We start from the raw sequence: 22,292 nt of genomic DNA, 5'->3' as shown, positions 1-22,292 counted from the left end.
CTCTCGGGATGTCGATTTGAAGGTGGATATACCTGATTTTGACAGTGAGCCTCAACCTGAGGAGTTTATAGATTGGTTAAATACAGTAAAAAGGGTTTTTACTATAAGGATGTACCTGAAAATAAAAAGGTAAAAATTATTGCCATAAAATTGAAAAAAGGTGCCACAGCAAGGTGGGAACAACTTAGGGCTAAAAGAGAGAGGATGGGAAAGTCTAAAATTAATATATGGGAGAAGATGAAAAAGAAATTAAAAGAAAAATACATGCCTGAAAATCATTTGCAATACCTCTATCACAAGATGAATAAAACCTTGCAGTTAAGGTTGAAGCTCATTTGAGGCGTCCATCATCAAGGCAGGCTCCAAGCCAAGATAGCTCAAGTGGCCGTGGAAGCGAATTTAAGGGAAAAGGTGGAAATCTAGTGGGTGGACAGTCCTCTTGGCCTGCTGGTCCATCCAAACAGCAGAAAACTGTGGGTGTTGGGGCTAGTTCTAGTCGGACCAAATCGCTCGAACAACAGCACCAACAAATGCTTTAAGCGTTCGGGGATAGGCCATGTCTCTTCTCAGTGCCCGAATAGAAAATTTGTGGCCCTTGCTGAGGAGGTTTACGATGAGGACAACAAACTATCCTTTGATGGAAACCCTATTTATGATGAAGAGCTTGAGGGAGAAGAGCATGACCATGGGGAGGCTTTGGTGATCCGGCGCAGCATGGTGACACCTAAAGTAGTAGATGAGGCAGATTGGTTGCGCACTAATTTTTTCCACACTCGATGCACGGCCTACAAGAAGATTTGCAATCTTATCATTAATGGGGCAGCTGTGAAAATATTGTCTAGTTTCTTTTTCTATTGGAAAGCATTATAAAGATAAGGTGTGGGGCGATGTCGTCCCTATGGATGCAGGTCATTTCAATTGGGTAGACCATGGCAGTATGATAGACGTACCATACAAGATGGATTTAAAAACACTTATACCTTTGTCAAAGATGGGGATAAAAGTGATTTTAAGTCCATCTAAGATGGAAAGTGCATCTAAATCAGATGAAAGGTGTGTTAGCCTTCTTTTTTTGGCTGAATTTATGGAGGGATTGGAGGAGTCGAGGATGGTGTTTGCAGTGGTCCAAGTGGAGGAGCAGTGGTCCAAAATTAATATATGAGGGACTATAATGATGTCACTCCAAATGAGCTACTAGAGGGTTTACCACCCATGATGGACATCCAATATCATATAGACCTTGTTCCTGAGTCTAGCCTACCAGACAAGGCTCCATATAGAATGAGACCAAAGGAGCATGATGAATTGCAGAGACAAGCCAAAGAGCTTCTACATAAGGGGTTCATACAAGAAAGCATGAGCCCTTGTGTTGTCCCAGCCTTGTTGATGCCTAAAAAGGATGGGACTTTGGCCCATGTATGTCGATAGTAGGAACACTAACAAGATCACAATCAAGTGCTGCTTCCCAATTCCGCGCCTAGATGATATGGTAGACATGTTGGCTGATGATATTGTGTTTTCAAAGATAGATTTAAGGAGTAGGTACCATCAGATCTGTATTCAACCAGGAGATGAGTGGAAGACCGCATTCAAAAAATGAGTGGGCCTTTATGAGTGGTTGGTGATGCCCTTTGGCCTCTCCAATGCACTCAATACTTTTATGAGGGTGATGAATCAAGCGTTCAACCCTTTTATTGGGAAATTCATGCTGGTATACTTTGATGATATTCTAGTGTACAGCATTGGTAAGCAGGCGCATACAGAGCACTTACCGTTGGTATTTGACTTGCTACGAGAACAACAATTGTCTTTGAATCGTAAAAAGTGTGAATTCATGACAGATAGCCTCATCTTTCTAAGCCATGTTGTTTATGAGGGCAATAAGGTTGACCAAAGGAATGTAGTCGTTATCAGGGATTGGCCTACTCCTACTACAATGCAAGATGTTCACAGTTTTCATGGGTTGGCTACTTTTTATAGGAGGTCTATAGGCTTTAGTTTGATCATAGCACCTATCACAAATTGTCTGAAGAAGGGGGCTTTGTATGGACTGATGAAGCCGACAAAAGCTTTCAGTTGGTGAAGCAGAAGATGTTTGAGGCACCCATGTTGGCTCAGACTTTGATAAAGTCTTTGAGTTGGATTGTGATACTTCACATGTTGGAATTGGTGCAGCGTTGAGCCCAGAAGGTCACCCTATTGCCTTATTCAGTGAGAAGTTGAATGACACCCGCCAATGCTATTCTACTTATGATGTGGAGTTTTATGTTATTATTCAAGCCTTTAGGCATTAGCGGCATTACCTAATTCAGAGGGACACGAGCTGCACGACCCTAAACTGCACAACCTCAGTCCGTGCTACATGACCCTAAGCTAAACACCTCGGTTTGTGCTGCACGACCCTAAACTGCACAGCCTTGGTCCGTGCTACATGACCCTAAACTACACCGCCTCGGTCTATGCTGCACAACCCTAAACTGCACAGCCTCAATCCATGCCGCATGACCCCTAATTGCACAGCCTTGGTCCGTGCTGCATGATGCTAAACTGCGGAGCCCTGGTCCGTGCTGCACGACCCTAAACTGCACAGCCTCGGTCTGTGCTGCACGATCCAAAATAGCACTGCCTAGGTCCGTGCTGCACGACCCTAAATTGCACAGCTTTGGTCCGTGCTGCATGACGCTAAACTTCACAGCCCCGGTCCGTACTCCACGACCCTAAATTGCACAGCATCGGTCCATGCTGCACGACCCTAAACTGCATAGCCTCGATCCATGCTGCACGACCCTAGATGGCACAGCCTTGGTCTGTGTTGCATCACCCTAGACTGCATAGCCTTGGTCCATGCTGAACGACCCTAAACTGCACAGCTTCGGTCTTGTTACATGACCCTAAACAGCACAGCCTCGATCTGTTCTGCACGACCCTAAACTGCACAGCCTCAGTCCGTGGTGCAAGACCCTAAACTGTACAGCCTCGGTTAGTGCTGCACGACCCTAAACAGCACAGCCTCAGTCCGTGCTGCATGACCCCAAACTGCATAGCCTCGATCCGTGCAGCACGACCCTAAATTGCACAGCCTCAGTCCGTACTGCATGAACCTAAAATGCACAGCCTCGGTCCGTGCTGTACAACCCAAAACTGCATAGCTTCGGTCCGTGCTACAGGACCCTTAAATGTAGAGCCTCGATGAGTGCTGCACGACCCTAAACTGCACAGCCTTGGTCCGTGTTGCACGACCCTAAACTGCACAGCCCGTACTGCATGACCCTAAACGGCACAGCCTCTGTCCATGTTGCACGAACCTAAACTGTACAAGCTCAGTCTATGCCACACGAACCCAAATTGCACAGCCTCGGTCCGTGCTGCATGACCTTGAAATGCACAGCCTCAGTTTGTCCTACACGAACCTTAAGTGCAAAGCCTCGGTCCTTGCTGCATGACCCTAAACTGCACAGCCTCAATCCGTGTTGCACGACCCTAAACTGTACAGCCTCGGTCCGTGCTATGACCCTAAACTACACAGTTGTGGTCCATGTTGCACCACCCTAAACTGTACAGCCTCGATCCGTGCTACACCACCCTAAATTGTACAGCCTCGGTCCGTGCTACAGGACCCTAAACTGTAGAGCCTTGATTCATGCTGCACGACCCTAAACTGCACAGCCTCGGTCCGAGCTGCACGACCCTAAACTGCACAACCTCAGTCCGTGATGCATCACCCTGAACAGCATGGTCTCGATCCGTGCTGCACGACCCTAAACTGCACAGCCTCGGTCCATGTAGCATGACCCCAAACTGCACAGCCTCAGTATGTTCTACACGACCCTAAACTGCACAGCCTCGATCCGTGGTGCAAGATCCTAAACTGTAAAGCCTTGGTTAGTGCTGCACGACCCTAAACAGCATAACCTCGATCCGTGCTGCACGACCGTAAACTGCAAAGCCACGGTCCGTGTTGCAGAACCCTAAACTACACAACCTTGGTTCGTGTTGCACGACCCTAAACTGCTCAGCCTCGGTCCGTGCTGCACGACCCTAAACTGCACAGCCTTGAATCGTGCTGCATCACCCTAAACTGCATAGCCTCGGTTCGTGCTGCACGACCCTAAACTGCACAGCCTCGATCTGTGTTGCATGACCCTAAACTGCATAGCCTCGATCAGTTCTGCACGACCCTAAACTGCATAGCCTCGGTCCATGGTGCAAGACCCTAAACTGTACAGCCTCGGTTAGTGCTGCACGACCCGAAACAGCACAGCCTCGCTCCGTGCTGCATGACCCCAAACTGCATAGCCTCGATCCGTGCAGCACGACCCTTAACTGCACAGCCTCGTCCGTGCTGCATGACCCTAAAATGCACAACCTCGGTCCGTGCTGCACAACCCTAAACTGCACCGCTTCGGTCCGTGCCGCAGGACCTTTAATGCACAGCCTCGGTCCGTGCTGCACGACCCTAAACTGCACAGCCTTGGTCCGTGCTGCATGACCCTAAACTGCAGAGACTTGATCGGTGCTACATGACCCTAAACTGCACAGCCTCGGTCCGTGTTGCACGACCCTAAACTGCACAGGCTCAGTCCATGCCGCACGACACCCCCTTTACAGCCTCAGTCCGTGCTGCATGACCCTGAACTTCACAGCGTTAATCTGTGCTACACGAACCATAAGTGCAAAGCCTCGGTCCGTGCCGCATGACCCTAAACAGCATAGCCTCGGTCCGTGCTGCACGACCCTAAACTACACAGACTCAGTCCTGCATGAACCTAAACTACACAGCCGCGGTCCGTGCTACACCACCCTAAACTGCACAACCACGGTACGTGCTGAACTACCCTAAATTACACATCCTCGGTCCGTGCTACATGACCCTAAACTGCACAACCTCGGTCCGTGTTGCACGATCCTAAACTGTACAGCCTTGGTCGGTGCTGCACAACCCTAAACTGCACAGCCTCGGTCCGAGCTGCACGACCCTAAACTGCAAAGCCTTGGTCCGTGCTGCATCACCCTGAACTGCATAGCCTCGGTCCGTGCTGCACGACCCTAAACTGCACAGCCTTGGTCCGTGTATCATGACCCTAAATTGCGCAGCCTCGGTCTATTCTACACGACCCTAAACTGCATAGCCTTGGTCTGTGGTGCAAGGCCCTAAACTGTACAGCCTCGGTTACTGCTACATGACCCTACACAGCACAGCCTCGGCCCGTGCTGCACGACCATAAACTTCACAGCCTTGGTCCGTGCAGCACTACCCTAAACAGCACAGCCTCGATCCGTGCTGCATGACCCTAAAATGCACAGCCTCAATCCATGCTACACAACCCTAAACTTCACAGCTTTATTTTGTTCTCTGATCATGAAGCATTGAAGTATATTAATGGGCAACATAAACTACATCAACGACATGCTTGATGGGTAGCCTATTTGCAGGTGTTCAGACAGACAAAACAGAGTGGCAAATGTTTTGAGTAGAAGGTCGACTCTATTAACTACCATGGCGACTACTGTTACTGGGTTTGAGCTTATGAAGGATCTTTATGCAGATGATGACGACTTCAAGGAGATATCGGAATAGTGTCACAGTGGAGTTGTGGGGGATTTTCTTATTCAAGATGGATTTCTCTTCAAATGCAACCATCTTTGTATTCCTGCAGGTTCCCTGTAAAGAAACCCTCATAGCAAGGCTTCATGGGGGAGGTTTTGGTAGACATTTTGGTCAAGACAAAACCACAGTATTGGTGGAGTCTTACTACTAGCCAAAAATGAAAAAAGATGTGCGGTTTGTCGAGAGGTGTCATACATGTCAACTGGCTGAGGGGCAACGACAGAATATTGGACTTTATTCTCCACTTCCTTTTTCTAATGCACCTTGGGAGGATGTTAGCATGGATTTTGTTATGGGACTTTTGTGGACTCAAAGAGGTATGGATTCTATATTCGTGGTGGTGGATAGATTCTCAAACATAGTTGTTGGAAATGTCTAGGAACCCGAATCGTTTTAAGAACCAGAATCGCGGCTGGCTAGAAGATTATTATATTAGGAATCGTTGTCCGTACAATAGGAATCGCTAAGAATGAGATTCCTAGTTTTTGAGAATCGTGTTTCGACCGAAATAAATCCAAGTTTCATCCACATATGGAATTGAGATTCCGTCCTCCTGGAATCGAGATTCCCATCCCTCTGGAATCGACACTCCACGAGTCAAGATTCATTAATATGCGAAATCGAGTTTCCGACATCTATGGAATCGAGTTTCTGACATATGTGAAGCAAAGATATGTTGTTGTTTCAAATCATCATTCTAACATATTTGGATCAAGTTTTTGAAGTATACCAGTTTGAGATTGAGATTTACAATAATAGGAACTATGGCATGCGTTTGACGACCCCTATCAGGAATCAAGTTTTCATTTTTTTGGAGAAGGAAGCCACAAGCAAATCTTGAGCCTCATCAACTTTAGAACCTATATTGGATGTCTCTTATTAGAAGGTTTCCCAAATTTTAAAGTGATTGCGTGAGCTTTTGAACTTAAGGTCATTATATCCAAAAAACAAGTATTTCTAAATTGTGATTTTGACTTCATTATTATAAAGACAAAATAGGATTATGTCTACGCCATGGTTTTACTTTTAATTGTATATGTTGTATTTACCAGATATATTTTACATTTAAAGTAAAGGCCATCCAGGGTGGCACAAGTAAAATAATGAAACCTTGCAACCACTAAAAGCATTCAAATGAAGATTTCTACTCCAATTGATGTGGAAACAAGATTTAATCATCATTGGAATCCAAATTCGATATATTTGGGAACATCTACCCACAATTAATGGGTTCAAAATTCTAAAGATGTGCAGGATCGAGATTCCGAAATTAAGAAATCAAGTTTCCTTGATTCCAATAAATGGTTTCTAAATATGTGTTGAATCGAGATTTCGAAATTAAGGAATCGAGCTTCTTTGGTTCCAAAAACTGGTTTCTAAAGATGTGTCAAATCGAGATTCCGAAATTAAAGAATCAAGTTTTTTTGGTTCTGAAAAACGGTTTCCGTTGAGATTCCTTAATGGAAACGCGGAATCGGGTTTCGGAACCAGAAACGCGAGGTCGGTGGAGAGATTCCGGTAACTATGTTCTCAAAGATGACTCATTTATACCTTCCAAGAAGACTCTAGATGCCACACATGTTGCTAACTTGGACGTGGTGCGGTTGCATGGTGTTAATAACTACATATCAGAATAAGAAATTTCTCAACCATTTTTGAGGAACTTTGTTGAAGAAATTGGCCACTGTGTTACAATTTAGTAGTGCTTATCATTCGCAGACATATGGTCAAACTAAAGTAATAAACCGTACTCTTGGCAATTTTTTTGAGAAGTTTTGTGACAAAAAAGAAGAAACAGTGGGACCTAGCACTGCCTCAAGCCGAGTTTGCCTATAATAGTGTTTGAAATAAATCTACTGGTAACAGCCCTTTTGAGGTGGTATATGTGAAAAACCCTACTCATTCATTTGATTTGGTTCCTATCCCGGCCAATGGGGAGGATCATGCTACTGTTGAGGACTTAATTGAACAATGAAAGGAATGCATGAACAAGTGTGTGCTAGTCTAGAAGCCAATACAGCCAAATACAAGGAAGCAGCAGACAAGCATCGCCGTTTCAAGGAGTTTAATGTTGGAGATTGAGTAATGGTGTATCTCATGAAAGAATGACATCCTATGGGAAAATACAGCAAGCTAAATGATCGCAATGCAGGACCATTCAAGATTTTGAAGAAGATGGACGGCAATGCTTACAAGGTCACTTTGCCTTCACATATGGAGACTTCGGACATCTTCAACATTGTTGATCTGTCAGAGTATCGTGGTCTGAAGGTACATGAAGATGAAGACATGAACTCGCCCTCGCCTACTGTCAGTGGCTTATTCAACGTTGACGCTATATCACAATTCATTCATTCTCAAGCATAGTTGCTCACGAAACGAGGCATGGGGAATCTGTTAAAGGCAAAAGTCAACCATCCAAGCAAAGGGTCAGACCAATCACATTCATCCCGGTCCGATCCGAACGGATCTTGTTGAATGAATTGATCCATTTATGTATTCTATGACAAGGGCATATTCTCAACCCGGGAAGAATAATGATGGTGATCAAAGAACAACAAGTGCCCAAGAGTATCTTCTTTGGGAGCGACAGATTCTTCCTAATTTTCGCTGATATTTGGAGGATGAAAACCCTAAGAGGGCCTTCAAGAAGAGCAAGGAATTATTTGAATGTTTTTTTTAGTTTTTAAGCCTATTTCATATGTTTTTTTATTTATTTCATTGCTGGACCAGTTAGGGATTTTTTCGATATTTTAATTGAAGTTAAGAAATTTAATTTCAAGTTATACTTAAGTTAGGACATTTTTTGTCAAAAGTTAATTGTATGGACAAATATTATCCAAAACAATAATTTTCCATTATAAGTAAGGGCATGGATGGGCTAGAGAGACATTCACGTATTCCTCTTTAAGAAAAGAATGACTTTGTCTTGTAAAAAGAGTCAAAAGCTTGAGCCATAGGAGGGAGAAAACCTTTGGGTTTCTCCAAAATTGCTTGTGTCAAAGTGCTTTCTTGTTGATTTTCTATGTTTCTTCAAGTTCTCCTGCATCAGATCCATACAGCCCACATCATACATATCAGAACAATGACTTCTAGTCAACAATGGATAGTATTGTTGCATTAACACATATTTCTGATTTATATTTTTAACAGATTATCTACACTTTATCGATAAAATAAAGGGCTTGCTAAGGAATAAGACTTCCATAATAAGGCTTCCATGAGTGTCTTTTTAAAGATGCTGGTCTTCACAAGTACCTATCTTTTACTTTAGTCTTCTTACCAACACATGGGTTAGCTAGAGGGACAAAATTACCAATTCCTATTATTTCCCATTCTCTCTCCAACCACCTTTTTTTCGCTGTTGAGCATTAAGTCGTTTGAGCTCACTCCCCTCTTCCCTTCCACCTCTGTTAAACTCCAAACCATGAATTACATTTGAACAAGCTTTCGGCTAGAGACAGAGAGAGAAATGAGCCTAGTTTTTCTAGGGAAAAATCTAATTTTGTAAATATTTTGCTGGTGAATTAGAGAGAGATAATAGGAATTATAAAGCGAGAGAGAGACAATAGGAACTATAGAGAGAGTCCAATCCAGAGGTTTAGCAAAAATGGAGGTAGCTTAAACAGCGGATGTTGATTATATGTAGATTTGACAGCTGGCATTGTCTAAAATGGATCATAGAAGAGAGGCAAGGAGAAAGATGGACGAATCTGTTAATGATTCTTCTAAAAGGAAGCTTCCAAGTGATTTAAGAGATTCATTCAGCTTATGGCTTGAAAGAATCCGCGTTTTGTGAATTGGGATTTTCTTTTATTATGATTTTTCAGCGGTTTTCTGAAGTTCTAGAGGTGGGGGGTGAGAGATTCACAAGTTTATTTAATTCTTTGGTTTTTTCTTCACTTTTCTTCTGATTATTGAAGGGTTGCCTTCTTCAAATGAGAACAGGAAGTGAAAACTCCAGGAATCTACAACTTGCTTTCTTTTGTTCTATTTTGGTTGGTCCTTTTTCTCTTAGAGTTGCAAGGAGGGGGTGAGAGAGTTTTGGGAGTTGTAAATTGGGGTTTCACAATTTAAAAAAAACAAATTGACGGGTTTTTCCTTTTGAGTTGTAGAGGAGAAGGGGGTAATAGAGTTCCACGATATTGTAAATTTAAGCTTTTTTCCTTATTTTCTTCTGATTTTTTTATGGCCATTTCCTTTATTTGAGTTGTAGAAGAAGTGGTGAATAAGATGCAAGTGTCAAGGCTTAGAGAGGACCCTTGACTCTCACCATTGATTCCCATTTTCTGAGTATTTTGCAGCCAAAAAAAAACAAAAAAACAAAAAAGGAAAGAGGTTAGAGGTTAGATAGGAAAGAAGCGGGAAAATAAGTCATTTTCTTAAAAGTAAAAGAAAAAAACTGAGAGGGTCTTAAAAGAAAAACATATGGGCATGTTTTCTTAAAACGCCCAAAATAAAACAAATCATCTACCGTCAACAGCAAATAAATCAAACCAAATATAATGAGCAATCAGATAGAGTTGTGCAAGTATCAAAGAAGCAACTTTTAAACCAATAAATGACCAGAATATACACATCAAACTCTGAGTATTAACAATATAAATCCCCAAGTATAGGGATTTGAATAGGACTTACCATAAGATAACAGTGCAATCAAACAAGATAAGACATCCTTGTTAGCCCCTGACAACTCAGTGCGAATAAGAATTACCTAGGATGAAAAATAATGGCCAAACATTCATACCTAATACCCACATTATAATTACCCGATTCGCCCACTTGGGTACCGATTCCCTTTCGGAATCTCGATTCTGGGTTTCCCAGGATGAAACTCGATTCTGAAAGGAGTCATGTTTTCAAGTTTCTCGAAACGTGATTCAATCTGGTTTATGAATCTTGGTTCTTGGAAGCCTGGAATCAAGATTACATATCGCAGACTTTGTGATTCTTAGCTACACAACAATGTGATTCTGCTTGTGCGAAACGTTGATTCCAAATTTTTAGAAATTGCGAATCCATGTTGTTCGGAATCAATATTTTATATAGCAAACATCGCGATTCTTAGCTACACAACAATGCGATTCTACTTGTGTGAAACGTTGATTCCAAATTTTCAAAAGTTAAAACTACATTTAACAAAGAAGAATTTCTATGTCATCTACTTATTTTATATTTCAAAGAAAGGAGATAGTCGGAGCTTGCCCTTGTTCTCACTAGTTGTATGCCATAGACCAGCTCCAGGCCTCGTTGGCGAAGGGTTGTTATCAGACCAAGTCCATTGTATGGGATTGTTGACAAAGATATCATCAAGGTTGACATTGGTAATTTGACTAACTATATACAGACCAAAATTTAATCTTGTAATAATAATAAAATTTAAATATTTTCTGAATACTTCTCTCATATACCGGAGGGGATTGGCATGCAATTCCAGTATGGGGAGAATCTCAATTCCTGAATGGTCAGAATCTCGATTCCAAGTTGATGGGGACAATGATTCCAGAATTTTAAGAATCACGATTCTATCTTTTTAGGAATCACGATTCCAATCTCATCGGATCGCGATTCCAAAATGCACTGAACTATGAGGGGTCAAGTGCGATTCCATATAGGTATGAAACTCAATTCCAACATGAAGTGACATTGACTCTTCCAAATAGGAAACATGATTCCTATTTTATAGGATCGCGATTCCAATATAGTACGAATCAAGATTCATAGTTCTAAATCATACAGACAACAATTCTAATATTAGGAAACATATGATACATGCAATTCCGCGATTCCAATTCCTGAAATGATTCGGAATCACAGGCGTTTCCAACAACTATAACTCACATTGTGCATCTAAGAAAAAAAGAAAGTCAGAAATTCAAGGTGAAATGATTCGAGATTGACTTCCGACATGATGGTAAAGATAACATTATGGAATGTATGAGATCTAAGGGAGAGCAACAGAAGAAGATCCTTTCAAACACTATAAGAATGGAGTGGACAGTGACTCTTCTTATCAAGGAAATAAGAATGGTGGGAAGAGTGACCTCTTCTTATCCAGGAATCAACCATAAAGACCTTCCACATTACCAAATCTTTACAAGGGGGGACCAAAGAGGGGAGTATAGGCCAACTGTCCAAAAATAAAAACCAAGGGGCATAGTTTTAACTAGATGGGCGAGTTTTTTGTATCAGTTGGCGTACACTCTCTGCTAGCAGATTTCCCTAGACGCCCACAATAGTGAAGTATTGGTTGAGTTTTGACACAATATGCATAGCCCTCAGTGCATTGTGCACGACTTCTGCTGTGAATAGTTCTCCAATGAAAAACGAGGAAGGTCGATTTATTGCTAGCATGACCAGATTCACGGAGTTAGTCAACAAGACTCCTAGTTCAATGCTCTTGGTGAACCAAAAAGATGCTAGACTGTGGGAGATGTGAGGGTGTCATGCCCAAACTTGTGTGTAGTCTCATTTTTAACAGGATTTTTCCAACAAGCTGGTGACCACACTATGAGGAATCAAAATTCTCCTTGCGCCAAAAAGGGGCTAAGAAGAATAAAAGACTCAAGGACTCAAATCACAATGGGTTTCAAATAATAAGATCAAAGGCCTTACACAAGTTTTCAGCCATGGTATCAATAAAGCCTCATATTATTAAAAGGCATAGGCTTATGTACTTATCAAATCCCTTGGCATAACAAGAAAAAAAAATGTTGGCCCTATGGTCCTTTCTTCTTGTCCCAAATAGTCCTCTCTTCTTGACCCCATGAAAATGAGGTTCTTGGTTCTCTCTAATCTCTTCATTCTATTATGTCATCCTCGGTGTTATATCCAGAAACAATTTTCACCCTTCTCATTCTTCTAATGATATCGATACCATTCTCTGTCCATAATAGTACATTCCAATCTCTTCTGACAAGTGATAAAGGTTCACTCTTTGACATGCTATATGTTTTTATCATCCCGAAACAGCAAGGAGTAACCCTTACCACAATTCCACAGAGATCCAATCATTTCCACTATAATTATGGTAAGTTGATATTCACCCTTAACAAAGTTAATGAGATGCATCTTAGTGTCTTTAAAGTTCAGTGCCTACCATAACATTTATTAGAACCCTAGACCCTAGTAAATTAGAACCATTAGGTTATAGCATCAAAATGGAAGACATTCACTCATCAACTGGGAAATGATAGAAAGAAGGCAAAGCAAGATTAAAGGACATAATTAACGCATTTAAAACCATCTATTAAGAAATCCAATGTTTCGGAACATGATTGAGGAAATTAAATAAATTAGACAACTCAATATACCTGAGGAGAAGATTAGTATGATTACGGTATCCAAGAGATATACTGCGACCCAATATTTCCATGTTGAATGAGCCATTCACAAATGTTTCATCAACCTCGACTCTGCAAAAGCAATGAAAGGGTATTGGTTAATATGAATAATAAACTCTAATTAACATTCCAAAAGGAACAATTTACATGCATGCAATGAAACTAACAAATTTAGGATAACAACAAAATGTAATTTGGGATAACAACAGGATGTTTAGTTGGTGATCACAGAGAAGTTGTATGGTCTTCATGGCACTGACTAACATGTAAGAACAAATCAATTAAAACCATGCACAGAAGAAAAGATGACCATAGATGATATAGTATATACATATCAATTAAAACCATGCATAGAAGAAACGATGACCTCAGATGATATAGCAAAGCAAAGTTCTACAGGTCAAGCTAAGAAGGCACCTTTAATATGGCTAATATTTGCATGTGAAACATAACTTAGTTCTCAGGATAAACTTTCAACAGAAGTTCAGTAATCAAGTGTGTATATGTGTGTGTAGAGAATCAACAACAAAATTTAGAGGATGGCCTTGGAGTGTCATATTGCATAGACTCCATTGATAAAAGTTAGAAGTACAAACACAGTTAGAAGTACAAACACAGTTAGAAGTACAAACCAATCCTGCTTTCATAAGTGTTCACTATTATTATTGACTTAGATTGTTCATATTGAAACACTACAAGACATAATTAAACCAAATAAATTTTTAGAGACCTTCACTAGAACCTTTGAGATGCAAATCATGAAAAACAACCAAGAACGTTGCAGATTACCCAGCCATTCAAAACTCAAGAACCCAAAAGCTACATGGTACATTCAGGGGACAAAATGAAGGCCGGTGCTTGTCATGATCTAAATATTTCAGAGGAGTACATAAGCTAGAGTACAAATACACTGGGATTAAGGGAAACATTGATGCCAGACCCCGCGCATGAAAATTTGGCAGCCAACAACCTACTTTCCATGTCTTGGATCCTGAATTCTGAGGAACCTCACATTGGCAAAGGGATGTACGTCCTATTTACACCTCAAGAAATTCAGTAAGCAATGAATCAACTATGTTACCAAAAGAATAGAATTGCATTGATGTATAAACTATCTTAGGAGAACCCCATGACAGACAGGGTTGTAAGTTATTACCAAGTAAAATTCATTGTTAAAAGTGATGTCGGAAGCAATGGTTCTCTAGGGAAATTTCTTCTTATTCGGAGAATGTCCCTCAAAGTCTACTAGATCTGGCCTATACCGCTCTAGATATTCTGTGCCTTCTAAATTTTTCTGAAAGTGAGGTGCAATCAATTATCGGTGCAGCCTTTGTACCTCCAATAAGTGTTTCTTCTTTGTGTTCTCAGTGAACTTTGAACTTCTTAAGTCACATGTTTGTATTTGATCTAATAAGGGAGAGGACCTTAAACTTTCCCTTGACCCCTCCCAAACCATGTAAAGGAGGGTTGTGTAAGGTAGGCAGCCATTGTAAAAATTTGCCACGTCATTTCATATAGCCAACCCAAATAATTGGATAAGGGTTGGATGATGATGATGATGATTCGGAAAATGGTCCTGCTAGTTTTACTATTCGACCATTGCATACACCAAAGCTCTTTTGATTGGCTCGGCTTGTTCTTCCACAACTTCATGCATAGTAGCTAGTTAAGATTTGTTTGACAATTTGTGCAGTTCAACATGATGCTATCATCCATTGAAACATGGTTCATCTTTTGTAGGAAATCATACATCTCAGTTGTCCAGTGAAGAATTCCTTCAACCAAGTTCAAAGAGAAGCTCAAACATAATGAACATTTTCTCATATTCCAAACCCTTTGTGTACATCTTTGTTGATTAGTATTGTCAAGTAAGTAAAGAATGGAAGAGATACAAATAAAATGAACCATCAACTACAACCAAAGCAATGCACAGTCCATATGTATTGTAGCACAAGCAAGCCACACATATTATGTAGAGGACAAGAGACTATTGATAAACCAGATTTCCCGAGAAAAATTGGTCTTTCTCAATTCTCCATTATTCATTGCAATGCAATAAATCTGAACTGTCACACTAACCACAAATTGAGGCCTAATTCCCATTAAATCCTAGAAAAGCCTGCCTATAATCCAGATAAAAAAAATTTCAAGAGACCATGAAGCACACCAAGGTTCAAAAATGCAAACTTAATATTAATTCTAGAGAGAGCTGCACCAAAAAATGTCATATTTTTTTTAATGGATTAACAATTCAAATTTTACATTTAATTAAACAATAAATTGGATATTTAAAAAAATATTTTGATTTTGGGATGTGAAACATTCAAAATCCCTTATGACTATGAGTATTCTTTGGGGTGCATAGAGAGGTAATCCACTGTCTGACATTTTCCTGGGACAATAACAGTCACCTATTGGAAATGTAAAGTGGAGGATCTCCCTACTACCTATCTAAGCCTTCCACTGGGACTGGGGAAACCCAAGAAGAGACAATAGTCTCAAGTCCTAGATAAGGTGGATAGACGTCTGGCAGAGTGGAAGGGTAGATTCCTCTCAATGGCAAGGTGGAAGAGTAGATTCCTCTCAATGGCAAGGAGAATGACCCTGATAAAAGCCACCCTATCAACCTCCCCAGTTTACGTCATGTCTCTCTTCTACATTCCAGCCTAGGTGGCAAACCGCTTGGAACAACTCATGAGGAATTTCCTATGGTCGGAGCAAGCTGAAAAGACAAAATTTCATCTTGTAGCTTGGGACAGCATTTGTCTACCTAAACATCAGGGAGGTTTACGAATCCGGGTACTTCGAAAACACAACCTGGCACTCCTAGGGAAATGGTGGTGGCGTCTAGCCACCTAGCCTGACTCTCTTTGGGCTCAAGTCTTATGGAATAAGTATAGAACACCCGAAGGAGCTTGGGTGCCAAAAGGAGTCAATTGCATAACGCCTTAGGAGCATAGAAATCATTTTCGTCGACTCCATCTAAGTTCAAAAGATTCATAAGATTTCACCCTAGAGAAGGTTCTAGAGTGAGATTCTGCTCAAATTTATGGCTAGGACCCTCTCCTCTGCGAGAAGTGTTCCCTACCCTCTACACACTTGCTTTAAACAAAGAATTTGCTAAGGAAATGGTTATCTCAAGAGACCGAAGAGTTTGGAACCCATCCTTCCGAAGGAACCTAACAAAAGAGGAAACCAATCACTGTCAGTTGCTTACGACAGCCCTACACTCTCTCTTCATTCCTACTCGAGGAAGAGATGCTATAGTCTGGACTATAGCTCCCTCTGGTATCTTCTCGGTAGTCTCCTTCTATAAAAGCCTAACTCAGCCCCCCCACTCTTCCGGGGAATCCCACTTCGGTACAATCAAAAGTTTGGTCAACCATCGGCCCACCTAAGGTTCAAACTTTCAACTGGCTCTCCTGATCCCAAAGAGCTCTCACAGTGGACCACCTCCAAAAGAGAGGGTTACCGATCCCCAATAGATGTGCTTTGCGCCTGTGCGAGGAGGAATCAAATCCCCATTTATTCATTCTCTGCGACTTTACCTATGAACTTTGGAGCCAAGTGTTGCAACTCATTAGCATCAAATTGGTCACCCCCCTTACTATCAAGGCTTTGATCTCTTACGATCTAGATTCACATTGGCCGAAGGCTAGAAGAATCTTATGGAAGGCTACCAGAGCCGCAACCATATGGACCATCTGGGTGGAAAGAAATACTAGAATCCTTCAAGGTTCAAAACTCCATACCTTAGCACTCCTACACATGGCAATCTCTATGGTCACTTTCTGGACCTCTAATCACAAGGTCTTCTCGGGCATACCAGGGAGCTTTTCCCTCTGTCAATGGGAAAATATTCTCCATCACCAACCGAGACTGGCGTCAAGACCCAACAACTGGCAACCACCATCAGAAAGCAGTATCAAGCTGAATTTTGATGGTTGTTCCCTTGGGAATCCTGGCCCAGCAGGGGCTTGGGGAGGTCTTTAGAGACCATCAATGCAACATCCTCCTAACTTTTTCTGAGCATCTCGGTCCCAAGGATTCCCATCACGCAGAAGCCTTGGCCATCCTACAAGGCCTGAAAAGTTTCAACCACTCTTGGGGCTCACACTTGATAGTTGAAGGAGATTCACAAAATGTTCTTTCCTGGGCAAGTAGGATGACTCCTCCACCATGGCACGTAACATCCATTTTTGACGAAATTGATCACATTTGAAGGGCTATGGACGTCTCTTGGAAGTATATATGGCGGACGTCCAACGAGTTCGCAGATCTCTTGGCGAAAGAGGGAGCTAGAATCCAAGTAGAAGATCAAACTGGGTCCGACTCCCTTTTTGCTCAGGACCATTGGCACATAACATAAACACCTTGTTGTTTCAGCAAATTTCAGCCCTGCTGTAATTTTTGAAAGCTTCATGTAAATCTTTGTAATCGGACGGTCTCTATAAGCCCCTTTTTTGTACATGATAAACTAACAATTTTTTTTTTTACCAAGTCACCCCTAGCGGATGAGTTCGGACTCTCACATCCATGTAAACATCACTCATCAGTAATACAATGTTAACCTTCTCTCAAAAAAAAAATAATGGTCACCTATTGTCATCCATTTTTCTGCTGCTAAGTCCCATCAAGGAACATCAGCAGACCTCAAGCACCCCTTGAAGGTACAGACAGAGGATGGTCTGTCAGGGAACCCGAAAATATACTCGTTGAGAACATTATATCCGGTCCCTTTTGGATTTCAATTGAGCTTTGAACAAAACAAATTCAAATTCAAAGGAAGCAGAGCCAACATTTGATCTAAAGCAAGTATTGACCGCAAACATCAAATAATGACAATAAAGACAGTAATAAAAAGTGATTATGATAATTAGTAATGATGATAATATTCGTAATATTATATATTGATGATGATAAAAAAAACAATGGGAACTTGATCCAAAATTGGCCAATGATCCGTGGTTCAGTTTCAGACACTTGCAGACACTGATCTCCAAACAAAACTTAAGAATATGTTTTGTAGTTAAATGAACATGAAGCAATAATCAGCATTATCCACAAAAGTCTGCATTGTTTCCATCAGCCAAAAGACATGGAATTTCACAACTCTACATCTGGGAGGCCCGCTTAAAGTAAAGCTTAGCTCAACAAACCTAAAATCAGGGCCAGCTTGATTTTGAAGCATCTCCATCTGTGCCTTTATGTAACGAGCAGCCTCATGCAATCCAGGACTCCCTTCCTGACCCAAATAGAAAAGAAGAAAAATATAGTGCAAAAAATAACTGCACATTCCTCAAAGTGGTCAAAACTTCCAAGACAAATTCTTCATCAAAATTGCAAAACTCAAAATAACTCATTCCATAATAGATAATTTAAAACTACACCAAAATCATGAACTTTGAAGTGATAAATTACATGAAATATTCTTCCAAAATTGCCAAAAAAAAGAAACTAGTTACAAAATTCAAATCCAAAAATGAATATTAATATCAAACCAACAAATGCATAAATGAATAATTCAAAACTACAAGGTAGCACCCCACACCCTAGTCACCACGTTGTGATTTCGATTCCCACCATTAACACCACCCCACTAACACCTTCAAAAAGCTAACTCCTAATCTACTTGAAAAAACGGGTAGGGGCCTGTCTTCCCCACTGAATTACCCAAAAAAAAAACGAATGAATCAAAAGTAAAACAAAAAGATGCAGAGATAAATAACGGAATCCATGAAAAATGAACAATTCCATTACCTGGCGACCTCCGATCACTTGAGCAAGCTGCCTCACATGATTAAGCGCTCGGGTTTCAGAGAAACAATCAACTGGCGCATCAACTGTCAATGGCTTCACATGCTTCATGTGAAGGACCCAGTAAGCCAAGGCGGACATGGCTCCATAAAGAAAGCCTAAAGCTATCAAGCATTTCCATGGTGATACGTCGCTTCTGGAAATGCCCCGGTCCATTGAAAGTCGCAGAGAAGCTCAATGCTTCTCAATTTTCAACTGAAGCGATATTGATTTAACCAAAAGATTACAATTCCAGGGTTTGAAGTAAATGAAGAAATGCTGGGTTTATAAAAGGAAAACAATTTCAAAATTAGGGTTTGGTGAGGTCTTCAGCAACCCCCTCCTTCTTAGCGTGGGATACAAAGCGTCTCAGTTCAGACAACCGACGTGCACTATGCACTTGCCACTGTACAACAAAACAGTTGAAATTCAAAACGGATGATCATCTTCATCTTTGACCGTCAGATGTGATATCCAGCGGTCAGAAGTGTTTAGTTTCCAAGATCATTTAAATCAATGTTGTCTTTATAGATTTTAAATAGGGTGATCGTGAGAATGTCTTCGACGAAATCTAAAGTTCAAAAAATATTTGTTGAACTTCAATATAAACCCTAAGCCATCTCATTCGTCATCTAATGGCTGAAAGTACTTTTTAAATATCTTGTGTCAAAGATGCGGTTTGCATAAGGTTGCAACTTTAAATAATCCAATTAAAGTGTACCTTTAAATTTTATCATAAATGTAATTTTAATATGAAAATTATTATGATGGCATGAGAATATATTTTCATGTCTAATTATAAAATTTTGAACTTTAAAAGTTGTTCAAATCAAGTAGATCTATAAACACATGAAAATCATGAAAATTGATGGTCCAACTATTGTGTTGCAAAATACACTATTTCGCAAACTCGAAATCTTCTTTTCTTTCCATGTGCATACATCTCAATATCGAAATGATCAATTAAAAGGTTTTCCAACGTCTACGCAACTTTTTATGATGGATTTTTGAAGTGCATATTTAATTCTACATTTTAAGATTTCAATATTATATAAATTGTTTTCATAATACATACCTTATATGAAAGTGTTCCATACACCAGTAGATACAAGGAACGTCACCCTCTCCCAGCCGTCCAATATGATGGAGACTAAGGGGGCTCCAATTACATGGTCACACCTAAACACTATTTTATTTTTGATTTTTTATAAAAAAAAAAAGATATTGATAACAAATTTCGGACATCCAATACTCTTTTAAGCTCACACCTACACAAATACAAAACCAAATTCATGATTAAATAAAATGACCAAATATGGCCTTAAAAATTTTGGGGGTAATTTAGTCTTTATTTTAGAAATATTCTACACACCAAATTTAATGTACATTTGATTTGTAAAAAAAACTAAAAAATAAAATACTATGAGTCTCAAATCTAGATCGTATGGTCTGCTCACTTGTGCCATAATGGCTGAAGCTATCACAATCAACCATTCAGATCGAACGGCTAGGAGAGAGTGGTGTACATAAATTCCCTACACTTAGTAACCTACATAAAGCTTTCCTATAACTTACTCCCCTCATTTTTATCTTTCATTAAAAAATAAAATTCATTTTAAAAAATAAGGAAAAAACTTTTCCTTATTTTTTATGAAATAAAATATTTTGTTTTATGGCAAAAAGGTTATATAAGATTGAGATCCTAAATAATCAAACTAAGACGTGCCTCAAAAATTCATTAGAAAATATTGTTTCAATATCCAAAAATCCGATCGTCTCAACTATGAGATACATAGGCATAAAAAAAAGACTTCAAGTATTGGAAATAGTGCAGCTTGAAATAACATCTCTTGACACTATTTGAATATGCGCATTGCTTTGATTGTTTAGAGCCCCAACCTTATACAAATGGCTAACATAATAATATTATCCGGAGTACATTAATTTCAAATATAACTCTATTCCATATAAAGTTAATTACCCTCCAAACAAGCCCATATAAAATAAGGAAAATATATAATTAGACCGTTTACATTTGGTATAAGGTAGTCACAATTAATCTTGACCATTGGATGTAAAATTTGGTAGTTACATTTATTCCATTGACCAAGCTCAAACTTCAAAATAAATTTTTTCGAACCTTTTGTCACACCCAAGCTATCAATTTTCACATCAAATGGTTGTAAGTCACTGTAACCACTTTGTATCAAAGGTAAATGGTCTCATTACATACAATCCCAGAAAATAAAAGAAATCAAAGTCAATAAAAGTTGATGAAAGATGTGAAGAATAATGAAACTTAGAAAGCTCAATTTGCAAAGGTTGACTACAATGGATGAACAACTTGCAAATGACCCATTAAGATGTGAAGAATGATGAAACTTAGAAAGCTTAATTTGCAAAGGTTGAGTAAAATGGATCAACATCTTTGAAATGACCCATTCATTACTTGTAGGGTGCGGTTTGTATAGAGCCGAGGCTCTAAACAAACGAAGTAATGCAGACCTTCAAATAGTGTTGAGAAATGTGGTTTCAATACTAAAAATCTTTGTGATAACCTTAAAATATATTTCTATTTTTAATTATAAAATTTAAAGTTTAAAAAATAGAGTAGATTGAGTAAATCTATGAAAACTTAAAAATCTTTAATTTTTTTTTTTTTTTGGTAATTCAGTAGGGAAGAGAGGCTCCTACCGGGTTTTTCAATATATTAGGGAGTTACATTTTGAAAGTATTAATTGGGGGTGGGGTAGGAATGGATACCACGATGTGGTAACTAGGCATAGGAATGCTACCACCACGACCCCAGACGGTCAAAAAATGAATAACGATATTCACTAGTTTCAAAACTTGAAATCCATTTTTTTCTCATATCCATATATCTTGATGTCAAGATGATCAATTTGAGAATATCTGGGCATCAAAACAACCTATTTTAGAAAAAATTTTGAGATCCACTCTAATTTGATTGCTTAGAGCCTCGGCTCTATATAAACTTTTTCCTTAGGTTATAAGGATTCAACTTCTATTTTCTCTCTTCACACAACACAAGCATTATGAAATTTTGAAATAGAAACATAGCATTGCGTGACTCTTGTTTTGTTTGTCGGGCATTCTTAATTGCAACCAATTTGGAAAATATCCGGTTAACGTTATGTTATAGGAATAATAAACAATATTTATGGGGAAACTTAACCATCCGGTCTTTTTCTATGAAAATAATTTTGTTACATCTCCTTAAAAAATAATGCCCATGTTTGACCAGCTTCCCAAGTTTAGAGTCTTAGCATTCAAAAGAAAACCAAAGATACTTTCGAAATTCAAAAGTTAAAAAATAATAAAAAATTGTAAAGTTTAAAGCCCTGTGTGGTCGGTTTAACAACCCCACAAATAGAGAGTTGTTAATAAATGAGGGAAAACCGACGTTTTTTTTTTTTAAGGGACATGGACGTTTTGGTGGTATTTTATTAGTGGAAAACCTTTTGGTACCACTCCCATATAAAATATAGGGATTGTATATTATAAAACTATTTATCTTTGTTACG

The 22,292-nt window shown here is 39.7% G+C and overlaps 1 protein-coding gene across 4 annotated transcripts in view; it reads right to left on the bottom strand.

Annotated features, from left to right (window-relative positions):
• The window catches only part of LOC18438147 (Zn-dependent exopeptidases superfamily protein), a 97,381-nt gene extending 78,368 nt beyond the window's left edge, over window positions 1-19,013 (bottom strand). For all 4 annotated transcript variants that reach the window (XR_016057517.1, XR_016057518.1, XM_020669833.2 and 1 more), the window contains exons 1-3: window positions 18,712-19,013; window positions 18,111-18,196; window positions 12,922-13,023 (exon numbers count right to left, since the gene is read on the bottom strand). Coding sequence is in view for 2 of the 4 variants with exons in the window: in XM_020669833.2 (XP_020525492.1) it covers window positions 12,922-13,023; window positions 18,111-18,196; window positions 18,712-18,924 (401 nt within the window). In the remaining 2 variants the exon portion in view is untranslated. The remainder of the gene's footprint in view (window positions 1-12,921; window positions 13,024-18,110; window positions 18,197-18,711) is intronic.
• Window positions 19,014-22,292: the final 3,279 nt, after the last annotated feature.

The sequence above is a fragment of the Amborella trichopoda genome, chromosome 6, assembly GCF_054954075.1.
Source record: "Amborella trichopoda isolate Santa Cruz 75 chromosome 6, AtrichopodaSantaCruz75HAP2 v2.0, whole genome shotgun sequence".
Taxonomy (NCBI): domain Eukaryota; kingdom Viridiplantae; phylum Streptophyta; class Magnoliopsida; order Amborellales; family Amborellaceae; genus Amborella; species Amborella trichopoda.
The sequence above is the reverse complement of the archived record's forward strand: the minus strand, read 5'-3'. Positions and strand labels throughout refer to the sequence as shown.